This window comes from Miscanthus floridulus, chromosome 16 (assembly GCF_019320115.1).
Source record: "Miscanthus floridulus cultivar M001 chromosome 16, ASM1932011v1, whole genome shotgun sequence".
NCBI lineage: Eukaryota > Viridiplantae > Streptophyta > Magnoliopsida > Poales > Poaceae > Miscanthus > Miscanthus floridulus.
The window spans coordinates 103,128,101-103,149,088 of NC_089595.1; the positions used below are offsets into that span (position 1 = coordinate 103,128,101).

At 42.6% G+C, this 20,988-nt stretch overlaps 3 protein-coding genes across 3 annotated transcripts in view; 1 reads left to right on the plus strand and 2 right to left on the minus strand.

Moving 5' to 3' along the window:
* Nucleotides 1–8,109, minus strand: part of LOC136511163 (uncharacterized) — a 48,201-nt gene extending 40,092 nt beyond the window's left edge. Inside the window, exons 1-8 of the mRNA XM_066505345.1 lie at nt 8,081–8,109; nt 5,436–8,000; nt 5,257–5,353; nt 4,840–5,178; nt 4,523–4,731; nt 4,361–4,370; nt 3,951–4,028; nt 3,452–3,616 (exon numbers count right to left, since the gene is read on the minus strand). Coding sequence (XP_066361442.1) covers nt 3,452–3,616; nt 3,951–4,028; nt 4,361–4,370; nt 4,523–4,731; nt 4,840–5,178; nt 5,257–5,353; nt 5,436–8,000; nt 8,081–8,109 — 3,492 coding nt within the window. The remainder of the gene's footprint in view (nt 1–3,451; nt 3,617–3,950; nt 4,029–4,360; nt 4,371–4,522; nt 4,732–4,839; nt 5,179–5,256; nt 5,354–5,435; nt 8,001–8,080) is intronic.
* Nucleotides 8,110–10,877: 2,768 nt separating this feature from the next.
* LOC136512967 (protein SULFUR DEFICIENCY-INDUCED 1-like) lies at nt 10,878–13,588 on the plus strand. The gene is made up of 4 exons (XM_066506966.1): nt 10,878–11,121; nt 12,345–12,557; nt 12,639–12,794; nt 12,909–13,588. Exons 1-4 carry the CDS (start codon nt 11,002–11,004, stop codon nt 13,311–13,313), a joined length of 894 nt encoding a protein of 297 aa, XP_066363063.1. The 5' UTR covers nt 10,878–11,001; the 3' UTR covers nt 13,314–13,588.
* Nucleotides 13,589–14,062: 474 nt separating this feature from the next.
* On the minus strand, nt 14,063–15,547 carry LOC136511165 (uncharacterized). Its single transcript, XM_066505346.1, has 2 exons — nt 14,864–15,547; nt 14,063–14,488 (listed from the first exon to the last, which is right to left on the minus strand). Exons 1-2 carry the CDS (start codon nt 15,437–15,439, stop codon nt 14,063–14,065), a joined length of 1,002 nt encoding a protein of 333 aa, XP_066361443.1. The 5' UTR covers nt 15,440–15,547.
* Nucleotides 15,548–20,988: the final 5,441 nt, after the last annotated feature.

The window sequence follows — 20,988 nt, forward strand, 5'->3', positions numbered from 1 at the left end:
ATAGAGCCATATAGATTAGTGATCAGTTACAGACAGTATAGACATAGTACAAGTCTTGTATTAATTGGTTATGACTAAAGCTAGGTGATCAATAGACCAGGACTGCAATTCATGTCATCCTGCAGCAATTCTTGGACACTTGTTGCCACTCCAAAATGCTTGAACACTAGCTTCGTGCACATATGGTTGCTGCCACTCCAAAATACTTGAACACCAGCTTCGTGCACATATGGTTGCTGCCACTCTACAGAACATGTAACAGCTCTTTGATCGAACCTCAAAAGGTTGACAATCCAAAATACTTGCAACACCACATAGTACCTAACATGAAAAAAATATGAAATGTCAGTGCAATGTGCTCTGTACATTAACTCCTAATATGAAATGCACAGTATGCAAAATTCCAAAATTATGTGTGCACAGAAAAACTTAATTTTTTTTGGAGTCTATCATATAGTTTCCTTGTCCCAATTCCCAAATAATGGCATTATTATGATTTAAAAATAAAATAACCGTGCAAACACTCCAGATTAATGATGCCAGTATGAAGGAAGCTGAATTGGCATTGAGCCATATAACCACATGCAGGGCATGATATATGCATTGTATTATCAGCTATGGATTGCATGATCAAACAAGCCATTGGGAAAAAAAGCTAGTTGACAGCAGATTTAGTTAAAACTTGTACTCACAAACAGAAGGATCAAAGCAATATGGTATAGAATCTAAGACACATGACAAGGAGTTACAAAAATACAATATCAACTTTTGTTCCTCAAAGGTTAAGGATAATCATCTGGACTAAACCCCCACAAGAGTACAAGGAGTTCCTCAAAGTTAAGGATAAACAAAATGGCAGGACACTGTAACAGGACACTGTTGAAAACATGAAAAAAGCTAATGATTCTTCATACTCTGCATTGAATGAAGATGATTTCCAGAGAGTGGTTTTTGAGAACAAATTAGGATGTGATGTTTATCTTAAGAAAAAATTGGAAGACAGTGAAAACATTATTGAGCTTTTGCAGCATGAGAGCAAAGTTTCGTTGTTGCTGCCGCCTCCCAGATTTTCGGATAAACTAAATGTGTTATCCAATTCAACAGAATCAAGATATTATGTTGTTGTACAGATCTTTGAGTCTAAGGTTGTACTTGAACTTGTCTCATTCTGCAAATGCATATATTTTTTTCTGTATGAATATTACAGCTTCTTTTCTTTTTTCTGTGCTTTGCGTTTACTTATTGGAAGCCATGCTTCTGACTAGCTGAAACTGAAACCTGACTATTGTCTCCAGCCAACTGAAACTGAAACCTGACTATTGTCTCCAGCCAGCATTGAACTGAAACTGAAACCTACCGATTCACATTCAGAGTGCTTGAGCAAGTGCAACCTCAGGACTCAGGAGGAGAAGGCATCTACAAGGGACTGGAGCACTGGATTGGTTCTGCACCAACATCAGTACCAAGGTTGCAATTCTTTGTACACTTGTCCGAAAAGAAGATAAAAACTTTAATTTCTTTCCAATGGGAACAGGCATAAAAAAGGGAAACTATTGTCGGTTATCCTATCCTAAAAGGAGAAGAAGAAAAAGTTGTCGGTGACCTCAAGGTTGTTGCCTGTAACCATATAGCTGTAGCATCTACTTATTCTGTTTTACGCCAGTGGCCCCGGCCGCTTGAAACTTTGAATCATGCTGTTTACATTTGTGCAGTGCTGGTCTAATAATAAGGAATAATTTGGATGAACAGCTGACACTCATGCATGAGTTGGATTGTTGTGTGCATGTCTTGTTTTTGTTGACTGCCAGTTAGTGTGCTTACTGCTTGGGGACCGTCATAGGAAGCTGAGTGCATTATTCAACAGTTGTGAGCCAGAAATATTGTACTAAAAAACATTGTAACAAATTGTGTTTGATGTTCTATGTACAGTTCATGCAAGTTTTCTTAAAAATGGAAAAGATGGCTTCATTTGCTATGGAAAAGTTTTCTTAAAAATGTAACAAATTGCCCCGGTGACGCTGGGCTGATTCTTGGGTACATAATTATTCCGAGATCTGTGTTCTTTCTTTGAAACAAATCTAGCTAAAGCAAAGGGCATGGAACCTTTGCTTTGGGAGACATATACAATACAAAAGAGTGAGCCAAAATAAATTAGGTACCAAAAGGATCGGAAATAGTTTCCTCTGTCAGATTCCCCAGGAGAAAACACTACCAATTTGGCACCTTAGCTAGTATTTGGATTTCATTAGGAGGTACATATGCTAATGGTTGTGTGAAGAAGTGGTGCTTTGGTTGTGTTAGTTATGCTGTAGTCTTACAGTATCTAAAGTGAAAAAATGGGGGAAAAAGGAACTACAGTATCTTACGTTGGGCTTTCATTTATCAAGGGCATGATAAAGCGCTCCGGTTGATGCAAGGATTTTTCAGAGCCAATGGGGGCTGTGGGTATGTTAAAAAACCTGACTTCTTGCTAATGACAGGTCCAAACGGGGAAGTATTCGACCCCAAAGGTAGTTTTCCAGTGAAGAAAACTAGTCCAGCATATACCTAAATCGAGCTAGTCCAGACTTTGACAACTGAGTTTTCTCAATCGAGCTAGTCCAGCATATACCTAAATCAAATCTGTTGTGATGTCCTAGCAGGTAAAAGTATATATGGGAGATGGGTGGCACATGGATTTCAGCAAGACTCATTTCGATGCGTTTTTGCCTCCAGATTTCTATACTAGGGTAAGGCAACAAAGAATATTCATTTGGGACTTCTGTGTTTATAACAGTTTTGACATGAGACTACTATGAAACAGACTACAGTGAGACTACGAGTTGCCATTTCTCAAGGTGTTCCATGTTCATACAACACAAAACAGATTACTAGAACCATGTTTAACTTCCAAGAACAGTTGCAATTAACCAATGCAATTAACAAATAGTTATGGCTTCCTCTGCTAGCTAAATATATACATCAAAATGTTCAAGTAAAATACCTTCAAGCTGTGCCACCACCTTTTGACTGCTGCAATGACTTCTTGTCATCCTTCATCTGCAAATATATTACTAATCACCAAAATATAATGATCGTTTTTTCAAGAATATAAAGAGGTTAGACCATTACTCTGTCATGTGGCCAAGCAATGCATCTCCCACGAGCCTCTAGAATGGTGGTGACACCTTCGTATGGACAGGGCAGTACAGCGCTCCTCATAAACACATGGTTAACAACCACTTCACAGAACTACACGCCAAGAGCAGTACCCCCAACAATAGCCCTTGGGTTCTTTGTTTGAACGGTAGCCTTTGCCACAGCAACTTCATAGGGCCTTACTACATTATATAGTATCACATCTCTACCACCCTAAAGCATAAAATATATTTTAGTAGGGTAAAATTACCAATACCAATGCAATATGGTCTGATTCAGCTTAAAGGCGTAGCAAGAACACAAAGGAAATTACCTCATTATGTTGCTCCTCTCGAAGGACCACTCGTCTACTCAGAAAGTCATCATCATCATATAAGTGCATATCAGCCATATCATCCCCTACATATGATCTAGCATCTTCTTCTTGTTCTTCTTCATGTACTTCTTCATCATGATAGGTTGGTGCAGCCCTCAAGCTCTAAATCAAAGTAAAAACCATTGAACAATTATTGCAGTGCCAAAGAGAAAAATGTAAGAGATAAAGGTTAACAGTTACCACCTGTGGTGCACTATTAGATCCATGGGGAGTGCTATTGGCATTCTGTTGCTGCAGCAATCTATCTAGAGTTTCTTGAATTATGTCCAGACGATTTGTTAGATCTTCCACTCTCTTATCAGATTGCCGACGAGCTTCTATCTCCATTTGAAGCCTTGTTGATGTGTATTTTCTAGCTCCAGGCATTTCCAAATCTACTGGACTTGGCCCCAAACCCACAACACGAACATATCCATTCTTCTCTGCCCCCACAAACATAGGAATAAGCATCACCTTCCTGGATACTCTTGTCTCTCAGTACAGGATTATCTCTAATTGCATCTTGAAGTGCATTCTGCAGCAAGCAAAAATAGATTTGCAACTCCTTTAGGTTATTGCAGGAAGCAAAAATAGATTCTGCATCTTGAAGTACAGGTTTATCACACCACTTAGCCTGATGTTTGTTTGATGCACAACAACTTAGCTCAATGCATCAAACAAAGCAAATTTTTGTTTGTTTGATGCATTGAGCTAAGTTGTTGTGCAGTAGCTTGAATATTCAGTTCTTGCATTTTCTGCACCCTTAGCCTGATGTTTTCATTCCTTTCAGATTCATAAACATTTGGCTCCATGCCATTTTCATAATCAGTTGGCTCCATGGATTTTCTTTTTCCCCTTGCTTTTGACATTGTTTATCCTGAAAAAAACAAAAATGAATTAGTACAGGATTCTCATAAAACAGTAGTTCAAGTATGTAAGCAATCAACAATTAGTTCAGACCAACAAAGCAATTATGTCAAAGAAAATTCTGCATAGCACCAGCAACAATTGATGGTGTTTGAGACTTACTTCCTCTTTCTTTCAGCAACAATGACCCCATCTATATCAGTCCTTACATGTACAACATCTCCAAAAAGACCACTGAGATCAACATTTGCATCCAAATCAAGCATTGGGTTACGTATTTCATTTTCAACCGCCATATCATAAAGATCACGTGGTTTTGACTGGGCAACAGCATACCAATCTGATTCAGGACCTTCCTTAACATAGTAAACCTGTACAGCTTGTGATGCCAAGATAAAAGGTTCATCTAACATATTTTCTCCAGTATTGAATAAATGCTTTAAATTAACACTTGTAACCCCAAATTGATCTTTTTTTACCCATTTATCTTGAATGCGATTGTCCACCCAATCACATTTAAACAAAACTATGTTTCCTTTGTTGCGATAGTTTAACTCAATGATTTCTTTGATGATGCCATAGTATATCTTGTTTCTCATAACTAGGTCCACATTGTTTCCATTTTCAAAGCAAGAGGTCTGGGCAACCAAAGCTACTCCACTACCTTGAACTGGTCTACCCTCATCATAGGAGAACGTATGGAATTTAAATCCATTAATTGCATAGCTATTGTATGTTGTTGCAATCATGAAAGGTTCATTTGCCAAAATATGTATCTCTTCTGGTACTTCTACACCACTTTCAACTAACCCTTCCACCTGTAAATATCACATTATGTCTAGTTAATTTAACTGTATTAGATCTGAATAGAACATGTTAATCACGCCTTTACTTACATGCTTTCTAAACCAATCATGAAACATTTCATGATGGATACGAGTCATTTGTCGCTGATTGTGGCGACCAATTGAGGAAAGGTACTCCACATGTTCACTGCAAAGGTGTGGTACCCATTGAGAAATTTATAGATAAGAACACGAGAAATGCAATGTGCCAAGTTGTGTGGATTGCTTACTTCAAGTATGGTTCTATCTTATCATAGTTGAACAATACATATCTATGTGCTTGAACCCAAGTCTTGTATTCTATGGATACAGTGCACTTGCCACTCAAAGCTTGCCCTGTGCTTTGGAAGAATGGTGTAGTACAAATTTCACAGTCCATACTTTCACCATTTCCTACTTGTCCAGTCTCATAGCCTTTCAAAAATTTGGAGCAGAAAGTAAGACTCTCATCAAATTTGTAGGCCTCACAAATTGATCCCTCTGGATGACTTTTAGTACGAACAGAGCCCTTCAACTTCATCAAATACCTCTCTACTGCCCACATGCTATGATAGTGTACAGGACCAGCAAGTCTTGCTTGAGCAGGCAGATGCACCATCAAATGAACCATGATATCAAAAAAAGATGGCAGAAATATAGTCTCAAGGACACTTAGTGTCTCAGCTATTTCAGCCTCTAGTTTTTGCATATCACTGATATGAATAGTGGGTGAGTAGATCTTCTTGAAGAAATTGCTCACACGAATTAGTGCTGCACTTACTCTTTCTGGCAGTATATTCCGAACAGCAATGGGAAGTAAGTGCTGCAACAATATGTGGTTGTCATGGCTCTTTAATCCAATTATCTTCTTCTCCTTAACTTGCACATTACGACGCATATCAGATGCATAACCGTCTGGGAACTTCACATCCTTCAATACTTGGCAAAATGCTTCTCTATCATCAGGACTCATTGTAAACTGTGCTGGAGGTAAATAAAAGTTATCTTCTACACTAACAGGATGAAGATCACTTCTAATGCCAAGTTTTTGGATGTCCAAGCGAGCATTTAAGTTATCCTTGGATTTTCCATCGGTGTCCAAAAGTGTGTCAATAATATTCTGACACACATTCTTTTCTATGTGCATAACATCAAAATTATGCCGTAGAAGTAGGTCTTTCCAATATGGCAACTTAAACCAAATGGATTTTCTTTTCCAAATAGTTGGTGGATCATTAACTTTCTTGCGTTTTCGCTTGGATGGCTCCTCTGTAGTTGGATTGCACTGACGCTTGGTTGGCTTCTTGGTTACTGGGTCCTTTCCGAAGGTTGTGCATATATTGGCTGTCAGCTCCAATATTTCCTCTCCACTAAGAGGTCTAGGTGCTGGCCTAAGTTCTGTGGTACCATCAAATGAATCTACATCAAACCGAAACTTGTGTTCGGCATCTAAGAATCTACGATGGCCCATGTAGACACACTTGCCTCCCTTTTTTAGTTGGAAAGAACATGTATCTAAGTGGCATTCAGGACATGCAACTTTGCCAGAAGTGACACATGCCACCAAATAACCTAGACCTGGAAAATCAGATATGGTGCAAACTATGGCAGCACGTAGTTGGAAGGGTTCACGCTTAGAAGCATCATATGTTCTTACACCATGAACAAACATTTCTACCATATCATCAACCAGCGGCTCAAGAAAGACATCCATATCACCACAAGGTGCCTTAGGTCCAGGGATCAACAAGGATAGGATGAAATTTGATTGCTTCATACACTTCCAAGGTGGAAGGTTGTATGGGATCAAAATAACAGGCCAAATGCTATAAGTTGATTTCATGGTCCTAAAAGGATTAAAGCCATCGCTAGCTACAGCTAGTCTAAGATTTCGACTCTCTGATGAAAATACTGGATGCTTAGAGTCAAAATCTTTCCAGAAAGGAGCATCAGCAGGATGCCTCAACAAACCATCTTGTGTGCGTCCTTCATCATGCCACCTTGTGTCACTTGCTGTTTTTGAGCACATAAAATACCATTGCAGCCTTTTCTTTATAGGGAAGTAACGCAGAACTTTCCTAGGAACCCTATGCACATGTTTTCCACTAGGACTACTGTTTTCTGATTTCCATCTTGAAGTATCACATTTTGGACATACATCTTTCTTCGCATGCTCCTTCCAAAACAATATGCAATCATTCTCACATGCATGAATTTTCACGTAACCAAGTCCTACACCTTTTGCCATTTTTTTAGCAGCATTAAAGTTTTTAGGAAGTGATGACTCTTCAGGTAAGACATCCTTAAGTAACTCTAATAGCATGTCGAAGCTTTTGTTACTCCATCGCCCAACGAATTTGATATGCAGTAATCTTACAATGAAACGTAGCTTCGAGTACTTGCAACCTGGATATAGCTCCTTGCCAGCATCTTCTACCATTTTGTAAAAAGCTTCCACATCCTCATCGTGCTGCTTCGTGTTGTCTACTTCTAAGTCCCCCTGGACATCTAAACCCCCAGCTATGTCTTGAAGTAAACCAGAAATGTCATCCTCTTCATTTGGGTCCCCTACTTCTACCCTTTCATGTTGGCTGCTATTTGTGAAAAAATTGGAACTAGGTTCACCATGATTCACCCATGTTATATACCCATCTGTAAATCCCTCACATATCAAGTGCTCAAGTACAATACTACGGACCCTCCAACAAGAGTTCTTGCATGCCTTGCAGGGACACAAAATATGATTTCCTTTTGCTGAATTACTAAAGGCAAACTCTAAAAACATATCCACTCCTTCTCTATACACAAGGGTTTGCCTACAAATGATGATCAAGATATCAGACCAAACACCCTATGCATGCAGATTCTAGTATATGGTCACAGGTTTATTATGTACCTAGGCTGATCCATCCATGTTTTATCCATGACGCACCTTTTACAAAATGCAGTGTCAAAAGAGTGAAATATTACTCCCAAAATAAAAAATCATTCAGTTCAGATAGGGTTGTTCAACAAAAAATAAAGATCATGCCAAACAATTGTCCAAATTAAATCAATTTCACCACACTTGATGCTAAAAAATTATCTCACCACAAGCATCACATCACAGATCACACACAACCTGCAATTCTAAGCCAAATGCAGAGACAAAGTTCATAAGAAAAGGAAAGCATACCAATCAAGCAATGATAGTAGAAGATCTTGATTGTGTTGTGTACAAGATCTTGAATCCTACTGGTTCCTCTGCAAAATCAACTAAGGCAGTAAACAACACATCTAAATTGATTCTCCAAAGAGGGGAAGAGATGGCGGGCAAGAGAAGCAACCCAAACCTTGAATCTTTGTAGCCTTTCTCACCTTTGTCTACTCCATTCTGCAACCAAGAAAAACATACAAAAAAAGTAAGCTGTGTTGAAACCCTAGCACACAGGGGAATGGGGATGAGAGGAAGGGGATGCGGAGATGACGCACTTGGATGTGGAGGGGAATGGGGATGCAGCGGCGGCACCGCTCTTGCTGGTCGGCGGTGGGCTAGGGTGACGGCGGGCTGGGGCGACGGGGGGCTAGGGCGGCGCCGTCCGTTGGATTCGACGGCGGGGGCCTACTGCTGTAGGTTATAGGGCTCCGGCCATGGATGACTTCGGCGCCGGCGAGATTGGGAGGCGGCGATTTGGGCGGCGGGATTGGGAGGTGGCGCCGGCGGGATTGGGAGGCGGCGATTTGGGCGTCAGGGGTTGGGAGGCAGGATTGGGAGGCAGCGGCTCCTGGCGGGATTGGGAGGTAGCGGCTCCTGGCGGTGCCCAGCAGCGAAGCCCTGCTGGCGGCGCCCGGCGGCGGAGCTGTGGTGGCGGCGGAGCTATGGTGGCGTGCGGTGCCTGCGTGAGTGGAAAGGGGAAGGGCAAGAGACGTATGAAGCGTTTTCTCGATAAAAAAAACGCTTAGCCTTTTAGCTCCCGCGCACAGTACTGTTTTGGCGCGCGGTCTCCCGCCCACGGCGTGTACCCCTTCGCCAACACTTCGACAGTTGTTTAGGTAGGCTAGGACGACACTTTTTTGGTCTAAAAACTTTCGCCGACACTTTATATGTTGGAAGGAGAAACGCCGACATATAAGCTGTAGCCTTATATTACTATTGCCGACACTTTAAGTGACGCTAAAAAGGTAAAGAATTGCCAACACATTACTCGTTGGGAAAACCATTGATTTACCAACACATGATTGTAGGGAAAAGTGGATCATGGTGTAGTGGAGAGAGAGAGTTGGTGTGAGAGAGAAAGAGGAAGGGAGGGAAATAAAATATGAAATAGTAGATATAGAGTATGGGATAGAGATAACACGGGTGTGGGAGAAATATGTATAGAGTAAAGAATCTTGATGACTAAAATAGAATATTTCTTTTTAAAAATAAAAATAAAGGTAAACAAGTGCGGATAGCCCTTAGCCTGCAACCAGCCCATGCCCAGCGCAAATTCCAGTCCAAACTAATCTAGTAACCCGATCCATTTTGTTGTTCCATCCGGTTTCATTTTCTCGCGGTCGGCGACGGTACTCTCCACACGGACACCCTCGCTGCTCACGCATGGGAGGAGCAAAGCCGGTGGAGGTCCTGGTCAATCTTGTACGAGAGAGACATGGTTGTATTATTTTTCTGTACAAATATTCAACCAAGCTTGACCTTGTATGAGAGAGACAAAACTAAAAATATACTATTCCCTCTGTTCCAAACTATAAGATGTTTCAGATTTTTTTTTTAGATACGTAGTTTTAGTCATGTAGTTAAATATACATTATATCTAGATGTATAGTAAAAACAATGTATTTAGAAAAGCTATAACACATTTTAATTTGGAATGGAGGGAGTAGAAAATTATGTATGTATAGAGAGAAATACAAAAGGACAATTCACACATCATGAATAAAGTTAAGTATAGGTTTGAAATTTTGTATTGCAAACAAATACTAGGAGAATTGCTATAAAATAAATACACAAAAGACTCCTCGAAGGAAAATACTGCCTACGTTCATAAGTAAAGGCCTATTTGAATCTATTAGTACTAAAATGTTTTTGAGGCCGTTAGATCCAACTGCTAACATGTGGTTGGATAGTGACTTAAAGGTGCATATGAACTATTGGCATCTATTAGCAACTCCATACTAGCTAATGGAACTAATAGTTAGCAGTTACCTAATAAATAATTAGTAGATCTTTTAAGATCCACTAGTACTAAATTTAGCTATTAATGTTTAGTGGTAATGGATCCAAACAACCCTAAATGACCCATAATAGCTAATTAAAAGTCAAATTTGATGCCTAAAATATGTTTAATTATAAGGAGGTATTGAATTGTAAACAAATAAAATCCACATGGAACACTCCCAGTTAAACTCTGCTGATCAAACAACATGCATTTAGAAAATGCAGCAGATCCAAACACATTTGCACGTGTTCAGTGCTGATGTGAGCGGAGTAATTTACCTTCTTGTTCTGTCCATCACCACTCAGGTCAGTTCTCCCCCACGCCATCAACCTCAAGGCGCCGCAAGCACGTCGTTGCACCCGGCCTCGGATCATCACACGTCACCCGCCTGCCTCCGCGGCTCAGCTGGATGGGTGCCATGTCCCCATCCACCCCGTCTCCGGAATCTGGACGCCCTCCCGTCCAGGTTCACTCCACCCCCCTCATCTTCCTTCCTCCCGGTCCCCTCTTCCTTGCCCCCAGATCCCGCAAACCGCGACAAGAAACCGCCTATCAGCTCACCTCTCTGCTCCTCTCTCTCTCATCTCTCGCCAAGCCGACCCCGGCCCCGCAGCCAACCATGGCTTCTTCAAAGAGGAGAGGCGGAGGTGTTGCCGGCGGGGACAAGAAGGATCTATTCCATGTTGTCCACAAGGTGCCCGCCGGTGACAGCCCGTACGTCATAGCCAAGCACCTCCAGGTTACAGTCCTTACTGCTCTTGCCAATTATCCCTGTCTAGATTGGAATAACAAAACTGCATCGTCATGGCAGTACCCCTAGCTTTACTGTTAGCTTATGTATATATGACACTGCAAATATATTTGAGCCTTTTACTTGTGTGCCCATTATAAAAGTTAGCAATTACTCACGAGCCATTAAAAAAATGGAGTTTTCACATGGGCCACGGCTCTAAACTCTTTTGCCCTCCATGTCACTTCAGATTTGGCTTTAACGATGTCAAACTGCGGTTATGAAAAGTTGAAAATACACTCATGTCTAAATATGTAATTAATTTTTTTAGCATCTTAATGATCTCAAATGAAAGAACTCAAAACTAGAAAGTTGTAGATCTCGTCGAGATCTACAATATTTTTATAAAAATTATCTTCATTTGATTCCATGCAAAAAATGTGATTTTTCTAAGACATTAATAATATCAAATTATATTTTTTACATAATTAAATAAAGATAATTTTTATACAAAAATTGTAAATATTGTCGAGATCTACAACTTTCTAGTTTTGAGTTTTTTTATTTGAGGTCATTAAGATGCCCGAAAAAAATAATTGCATATTCAGATCTGAGGGTATTTTGGACTTTTCACAACCGCGGTTCAGAACTCAACTTTTTTAATGGCTTGTAGATAATTACCAATTTTTATAATGGCACACATGTAAAAGCCTCAATATATTTTGCATCAAAGCAAGTGCCATATGTTTGTTTCTAGGTGCCTCCTTGAGTAAAAGTGCACTACATGCCGATTCACCTTTGTAGTAGACGCTGTTGTTGCCATAAACCATGTCTTCATAATCACTATATTACAATATCTTAGCGTCTTCGCTTTGTTCGTCAGTAGAAACTTGATATCGTGTATTTGGAAGTTTACCGTTAGATTGCCTTTTTATTCGGTTCTATGCTTTTAGATACACTGTTTCATTGACCCACTCTATTGTACTACTACCATATTGGGCGTCGAGTACATGGTTGTCTGAGATGGGGATTGGGGAGTGGTCTAACGGATAGTATAAGTTAATCACTGGTCCAGTAAATGATGTGATTCATGACTGATTATTAGAATTAAGTACTTAAGCACTTAATCGTGACAGCCTAAATTATGCTTACTACACAAGATTTTCCTCAATTCCATCTGAAACAGTCTTGATTGCTAATTTGAACGATATTTATTTCATTGCATGAATCAGCTTGTGGAGAAGCAACCAGATATGGCAATTGTGTGGTTCTGGAAGGCAATCAACTCAGGGGACAGGGTGGACAGTGCCCTGAAGGACATGGCCGTGGTGATGAAGCAGCAGGATCGTTCACAGGAGGCAATCGAGGCCATCAGATCCTTCAGGCACCTTTGCTCCAAGCAGGCTCAGGAATCCCTCGACAACCTCCTCATCGATCTCTACAAGGTATGCTTTTTTTGCCACTGCAAATCTTGCACAAGTGCTCAAGAGTTCCTACATTCTAATCTGATTGGTCACATCTTTCAGAAATGCGGGAAAGTTGAGGAACAGATTGAGCTTCTGAAACAGAAGCTGAAGATGATATACCTTGGTGAGGCCTTCAATGGGAAGGCGACAAAGAAAGCACGATCCCATGGCAAGAAGTTTCAGGTCTCAATCCAACAAGAGACGTCTCGCATTCTGGTACCATTTGTGCTCCCTGGTTACCCATACTGATAATTTATTTGCATGTCGATCAAGTTTTCAGTTGCACACAGCTAGTCAGCTCACTGAAATTTTTTCCTGTTTATGTCACAGGGCAATCTTGGCTGGGCTTACGTGCAGCAGAACAACTTCGAAGCCGCTGAATTGGTGTACCGCAAGGTACAAACTATTGAGCCTGATGCCAACAGGGCGTGCAACCTTGGGCTGTGCCTGATTAAGCAGGGTAGGCATGAGGAGGCACGGCAAGCACTCGAGGATGTTCGACTACGTAGAATCTATGGATCAGAAGATGAAAAGGTGGTCGCCCGTGCTGAGCAGCTTCTCCGCGAACTAAACCCATTGAAGTGTGTTTCATCGCCATTCGAAGTTGGCCTCGGTGTCCATGAAGAGATCATGGGTAAACTAGACCTTGTGATGAATGAGTGGACGCCATTCAGGTCAAGGAGGCTGCCTGTATTTGAGGAGATAGCAACTTTCCGGGACCAAATGGCTTGTTGATGCATTATTCTGCATGGTTTTATCTTGTCAGTGTCACCCTTGTAGAAGTTTTTGTTCATATACTGGGTGCGGGGGATGGGGATGTGACAGTGAGAAATAGATATCAGTAGATATCATATAGCTGGGGTGACGCAAAGCGTTCCCTCTAGGATAGTGTGGTTTTGGTTCATGTTGTATCATTTAATGGTTCAGATTTCCTCAAACAGTGGACAAATGTTCGTGCATGTCCTGAACTTGTACAGGATACAGTTGGCTGTTGTGAACTGATCGCTTCTGATCTTGGCTTGTTCAAATGAAGATTGAAACGGCTCGGCTTCAAGCATCGTTAACTACGATTTCAGCTGAGGCAAAGCCAAATCTGACAACAAAGACAGACTAAAATCACTGCATCAGAAATAAAGTATATCAACTCACAAGAGATGTATTAACTAAAAGAATCTCCACGGTCATTCCTGAACACAATTCAGCACACCTTCCTGACAACCTTTGTCCATCTGCTAGTCTGTTTCAAGCTAACTACAAGTTCAGTGTCCAGAACTAGAGGACGAAGCCAAAATGAGCTTCCTGAACCCCCGAGGCGATTGAAATTTCAGAGCATTAACAAGAAAGTTCAGTTTCCGTTATGCACTGCTCTAGACTTCTACAGTCTATACACTAGAACAAAAATGTTCAGTTCTTGCCAAACTGACAAATTACTCTCCATCCTTGTCAAAGGTACCACCAGGTCACGTCCCTGTGGCCACTGAAGATCATTTGCCGCTGCAGTTACAGGTGATGCACAACATTAGCATAAATGCATGGAATATATTCAGGAGAGCCATGAGCTCCAGTAGTGGTAATAGTAGCACCTCTAGATGGCACCAGGAGTCCAGGACCAGGACAAATTCCATCTCGTCGTTGCCGGGCGGCAGGTCCAGGACGACGGGGAACAGCCTCGGCGCGGCGTCGCTGCTCTTGCGGCAGATGACGAAGTCCTTGTGCTTGATCTCCTCTTGCAGCCTCCGGCTCGGTGCTGAGAGGCTCTGCTCGTCGAACGTGAAGTACCTCCACGTCCCCTCGTCGAAGTCGTCCACGGCGCCATCCTCCCTGGCCGTGTTGTGGAAGATGGTGCGCCGCGCCGGCATGTGCAGAGGCTCCTCGATTGATGGCGGCTCCTCGACCTTGGTTTTGGATTCCTGGGAAAAAAAAATCATAACGAATTTCTTCTTAGCATTGGATACGAATTGATCAAAACCACAAAGCTCATATAACATGACCAGCAAATGAACCAATTCAGCAGAACGCGCTCGTTCAGAACAGAACTACCAAGAACAAGCTTCGATTATCCAAATACCAGTCAAGTTAGCGTTCTTTTTTACCTCCAATTAACTAATTGCGCGAACAAGCTGCCAATTATGCTAGAATGAATCTTAGCGAGTCAACAAGAGGTGTTCATTCTCTAAGAAATCAACCGACGGGAACACGCTTGGAAAAATGCAAGAACCGGAAGCATCAGATATGGAAAGAACGAAGCAAGGAAACAAATCAGGGTCACGCTTCTGTTCGGATACCTTGGCGGAGTAGAACCTGACGAAGGAGCTGGACGCGGTGTCCGACGTCGCCTCGGTCGCCTGCATCCGAGCGTCGCAGGATTGGGAGCGGCAGGGCGGCGGGCGCGCCGCCTGCTCCGCGGGGACGGCCTCGGCCACCCACGCGCTCTTCTCCGGGCCGACCTCGAAGTCGAGGGTGACGGCGTTGTCCCGCGGCGTATCCCCGAAGCTGGCGCGGAGGAGTCGGCCGAGTGGCCCGGACAGGGTGAGGCACCCGGCGCCGCCGCGCTCCGCGTCCTCCCGCCGCGGCGTCCAGAGGAAGGCGCTGTCGTTGGGGGTGGACGGCACGCCCTGGACGACCCTACAGCGGGGCGTTGCGGCGTCGAGCGCCGCGGCGGGGTCCGCGGCGCCTAGGTAGAGCCCGCGCTGGCCCTGCAGCCGGACGTACTCGTCACCGGCGGGCTCCACGGCCCAAACGGTGCCGCGGGAGTTGCGGCGGTAGCCGTGGGAGACGGCCTCCGCGTCGTCGGCGGCGCAGAGGTATGCGCCGAGGTGACTCTTCAGCCGCACGTTGCGCGCGTTCGCAAACAACTCCATTGCGGCGTCTGCGTGCGCGCGGTGGACTGATCAGGAATCCAAGAACGGTGTGGCGTTTCTTGATTTGGTGAGCTAAGGGAAGGGGAACGCGGAGGAGGTTCTTGTTTAGGCGGGAGGTAGCAAAGCGGTTGGGGTTTTTGGTCGAGAGGCCAACGGGCCTTTTTTTTATCACTGGGCCAACGGGCCTTGGTCGTTGGACATATATACGGTCGATGGCTAGGATTTTGTTTAAAAAAAAAATCCTGATCCACCACCTCTATAATCGTGTTAAAATGGCATCAATAGAATGTAGAAAATACAAGATTAATAAAAAAATACGCTATTATGATGACTAATGATTTAGATCTACTAGAAAAATATAGGATTAGTTAGAAAATTAGATTTTATGTTGGCCTAGGTCTAGATTGAAAAATAATTATACCACGTATAATCTGTATTTAAATAATTTTCTTCATGCATGTGGTGTTTTGAATTAAATAGTGTTCTATCTGTATATAATCACGATCAATACATGTGTTCAAATCATAATCAGGTAATATTGTCATAGAAATTACAATATACTTGTGTTTATAAATACACAACTTGAAACACTTCTCATGCTTCAATATACCCATATTCAAGAAAGATAAAAAAAGCAATGAGGCCAGTAAAGTCCAAACAACAGTTACAATAACAAACCATCAAACCACGATTGGAACCATAATTTTGTGGTAATTATATTAGTTCATATACTCCTTATTTTAAAATTAACTAGGATCATGCCCGTGTTGTAACGGAAAAAAATAATCTCACGATAATTTGAATCTGCACGTGTACTTTTCGTGATGATGTTTGCAAAGTCAAGATGCTTGTCATCAGGCGACACTCCGCACACAGTGGCGGGGCACACATGTAAAACTTTTCTCCCATGCGATTGAGGCTTCTTTTTTAGACAACTTTCAAGTGAATTCCATCGTCACATATTACGAGCCCAAAAAATACTCATTCTGGCCCCAGTCCAATGCCCGTTTGATTGCTCAAATCCTGCAAATTGTAAATTGCATATCAAAAATTCATAGTGCACGCAAAAAAAATTCTATATAATTCCTCATGAAGATGTGATGTACTCCCTCTGTTTCTTTTATCTGTCGTTCTTAGTTCCCGAGAAGTTAAACTTACTTAACTTTGACTAGATTTATAAAATAAAATATTGATATTTATAGTAACTAATTAGTATCATTAGATAGATCATTGGATCTATTTTCATAATAAATTTATTCGTAGATAAAAATATTATTAATATTTTCTATAAACTTAGTTAAAATTGACTGCCATGACCACATTTAAATAGGGATGAGGGAGTACAACAATATCATCAACAATAATAAAAGTCATCCAATGTATGGAGATGTCTTCGCACTATGTATATTATGAAATTCATCTTTAAGAGCTGAAGGGTCGAGATGGCGACTAGAGGGGGGGTGAATAGTCTTTTCTAAAACTTAATCGCGTCGGCTAACCGATACAAATGCGGAATTTAAACTAACGGTCTAGCCAAGACTACACCCCACTATATATGTTCACTAGCACCTTGCAAAGATAACAATTAAGCAATAAAGGTGCCGGGCTAGCTAGAGCTCTCCTAAACAATTCTAGGAGCAAGGTTACACAAACCTATGCCACTAGTACTTTAAGTGACAAGGGAGCTCCTACACATGCTAGTAAGCAAAAGCACAAAGCTAACAAGCTCACTAGCAATGCTCAATAACAAGGCAACCAATGCCTAATTAGAGAGCACAAATACTTAGCTACACAAACTAAGCAATGTGACTAACAAGGTTACTAAAACCAAATTAGCCACGCAAGGGAGCTACTTCTATGCCACACAAGCAAGAAGGTAATTAGCAAGCTACACAAGCTATCTAATTACAAGAGCAACTACACAAGCTTAATATGTATAAAAGTAATTGCAAGCTTGTGTAATGGGGATGCAAACCAACGGGAAGAACAAGGTTGACACGATGATTTTTCTCCCGAGGTTCACGTGTTTGCCAACACGCTAGTCCCCGTTGTGTCGACCGCTCACTTGGTGGTTCGACGGCTAATTAGCATCACCCGCTAAGCCCGCACGTCGGGCGCCGCAAGAACCCACCCCGATAGTGAGGGTAGCTCAATGACACGCTTTACTAGAGTTGCTCTTCGCGGCTCCCGCGGGGCGAGCACAATGCCCCTCACAAGCACTTCTCCGGAGCGCCGCACAAGCTTCTTGCGCGCTTCGACGGAGACCACCACCAAGCCGTCTAGGAGGTGGCAACCTCCAAGAGTAACAAGCACCACCGGCTTGCAACTCGATCACCTAGTGCCACTCGATGCAACCTCACGATGCAATCGCACTAGAATCGCTCACTCACACAATCGAATGATCACTATCAAGTATGTGTGTGATGGAGGGCTCCCAAACACTCACAAGCATGGACACTAAGTCCCTTGAGGTGCTCCACACCAGCCATGGCCGAGGGCCACTTCTATTTATAGCCCCAAGGGCTAAACTAGCCGTTACCCCTTCACTGGGCAACGGTCGGGCCGACCGGACGCTCCGGTTGTGTTGACCGGACGCTGGACCTCAGCGTCCGGTCGCTCGCAGACGACCACGTGTCTCGGTTCCAACGGTCACTTGACCTGACCGGACGCTCCAGCTTCAACTGACCGGACGCTGAACCCCCAGCGTCCGGTCGTTTCCAGTAAGCTCCCGAGCATGACCGGACGCGTCCGGTCGAACGCGATCGGACACAGCCAGCGTCCGGTCACTCTCCAGCTACTGCGTCACCGTACGTCAGCCTGACCGGACGCAGCCTTCCAGCGTCCGGTGCATTCAGATCCAGCGTCCGGTCAGTTGACCGACGCCAGTATCTTCTCCATTCTCTTCACCCTTGCTCAAGTGTGCTAACCACAAGAATTTGCATCTGGTGCAATAGAAAATAGACATTCCATTTTCCCGAAAGCGTCGAATCCCACCTCGCAAGCTCGGCGGGAGGGAGAGAGGGACCCAAACCCATCTCAACCCTGCAAACACCACCGCCTTTGTAAATGTGCCAACACCACCAAGTGTACACCACCATGTGTAAGTGTGTTAGCATTTTCACAATCATTTCTCAAAGGATGTTAGCCACTCAACTTGCCACGCCACTCGATCCTAGCGACAATGTAAAGTTAGATCACTCGAGTGGCACTAGATGACCGATATACAAACAAGTTTGCCCCTCTTGATAGTACGGCCATCTATCCTAAACCCGGTCATAAACTTCTCTACACACCTATGACCGGTGAAATAAAATGCCCTAGGTTATACCTTTGCCTTGCGTATTCCATTCCATCTCCTTCAATGTCGATGCAACATATGCACCAACACGATCAACAATGATATGATCCACTTCATATCATCACATGATCATATTGGTTCATCGATCTTGACTCTACTTGCTCTTCACCGTTGCCATCGTCCATCGGCGCCAAGTCTTGCTCAAGCTTCACCGCCACGTGGTCCATCACTCCAAAGCCTTCGACTTGCCCTTCACGCTTGCAACTGGTCCATCAAGCTAAGTCTTGTCTTGATCTTCTCTACCTTGATCACATGACTCAATGTCATGTCTCATGTGCATTTAAGCTCCTTCATCATCACATGTGTGAGCTTTGCAACGTCTTCAAGCCATTTTCACCTTCATGGCATATGTTGCTCACACACATGTACCTGTGGACTAATCACCTGTGTATCTCACATAAACACAATTAGTCCACCTAGGTTGTCACTCAATTACCAAAACCAAACAAGGACCTTTCAAGAGCATGCTAAAGCATTCTCCGGTGACGAGTGACGAGTGACGAGTGACGAGGACATCATTGATGCCTGATTCCTGAATAAATTTAAAGCGTGTTGAATAAAAGAGATTGTGCCGTGGCAATGCATGACTATAAATTGACAAAACAAATCTCTTTGTATTTATAGAGCAGATACACATCAGTAAAGCACGTAGGTCTCGAGTCCCCATGAAGCGGCAAGCTTTGATGCAAAGGGGCAGCCCAATTGTTGATAGCGTGTTCATGGAGCCATTCACTCCCTTTACCAACAATTATACATTCTTCTAGGAACAAAATTATTAGAGACCTGTTGAGACAATTTACAATAACATGTTGAGAAAATTTCCTATTTAACACCAGAAAATAATGCTGCTTTCTTATTTGACACTGAAACTGAAATTCTTTCCTATCTGTCCTTCACTCGAGTTTTTCTTTCCCATTTGACATTTCCGTCAGTTTGGACCGCTAATGGTGTTAAGTCCTAGGAGAAAAGTCCGTTTTACCCCTGGAGTTTTTTTTACCAGTCATGACATTCCATGGTTGACATTGCTATCTTCTTTTTGAATGTTTTTATCTCGAACTGCTATATTTTTCTTTTTGCTTTTATAAAATAAATAAAGGAATGAACATAATCTTATATAATTACTTATAATTATATCAGTTCAATATCAATCCGTTTAATCTTAGCCGTAGATCACGAGATGGATGGCTCAGTTTTGCTGCTGGTGTGAGACACGTACGTGTATTCATAATATATAATGAATTTATGAGATTATTTTTCTAAAGGAAAACAGCCATATAACGCGTATGACGTCATGATGACATCAAGCAAAGAAACACCGGGGCAAAACAGAGCACAGCTCGCGGCCGATGTTCAGGGTTCGCAGGCACGCGGTCATGGCGGCCTCTCCCGTGGCGGCCTGCTGTGAGTTGGTGCTGTGTCCTCGGCGCGCCGGCCCTGCTCGCGCAGGCCTTGGTCGCGCTGGCCGCAACCATGTCCGCGATGGCCGGCCTCGAGGTCGCGGCGCCCGCCTACGTGTCCACGACGGCCAGCCCTAAGGACAAATAGCCACGACTCCTGGAGACTACGAGTTCATTTGCTTCCATCAAAGGGCATAACGGTCTTTTCCCATTGCCTCACTTGGACAACTAACGTTAGTTGCTAACAGAACTGACGGAAATGTCAAATAGGAAAGAAAAACTTAAGTGGAGGACATATAGAAAAGAATTTTAATTTCGGTGTCAAATAGAAAAGCATCATTATTTCTGATGTCAAATAGGAAATTTTCTCTAACATGTTATTGTTGTGATATCATGCAGTGTGCGAGCTAGAATGGTAAATTTACTATGCATCAGTAAGTAAATACTACTTCGAAAAAGATATGCTAAAGAAACCTAGACAAATTTCCTGATGAAACATGGCTTGTAGCACAGAATTCGTCATGGTATCTTGGCTCTATTATCAAAATTAAAAGTAGCTTCAGCACAAAGAAAATAGTAAACATTGAAATCGGAGATTAAACTTCAATGCACATCTATTATTCAACTTCCTTGGTCAATTAGTTCAACATCATAGTTACAGCATTCAAGCTAAGAGATAAAAAATAGAACATCTAAGGGCTCCTTTAGTACGCAAGAATTTCGCGGGATTTGTACAAGATTTTCATAGGAATCAGTTCATTTTTATAGGAAAAACGTAGAAAACAGAAAAGTTT

Bases quoted from the DNA above. Each gene is read 5' to 3' on its own strand.
- LOC136512967 (XM_066506966.1), top strand. From the start codon at position 11,002: ATGGCTTCTTCAAAGAGGAGAGGCGGAGGTGTTGCCGGCGGGGACAAG. The intron at 11,122-12,344 runs GTTACAGTCCTT...TGCATGAATCAG, and splicing joins TCATAGCCAAGCACCTCCAG to CTTGTGGAGAAGCAACCAGA. The intron at 12,795-12,908 runs GTACCATTTGTG...TTTATGTCACAG, and splicing joins AAGAGACGTCTCGCATTCTG to GGCAATCTTGGCTGGGCTTA.
- LOC136511165 (XM_066505346.1), bottom strand. From the start codon at position 15,439: ATGGAGTTGTTTGCGAACGCGCGCAACGTGCGGCTGAAGAGTCACCTC. The intron at 14,489-14,863 runs GTATCCGAACAG...TTTTTTTCCCAG, and splicing joins TCAGGTTCTACTCCGCCAAG to GAATCCAAAACCAAGGTCGA.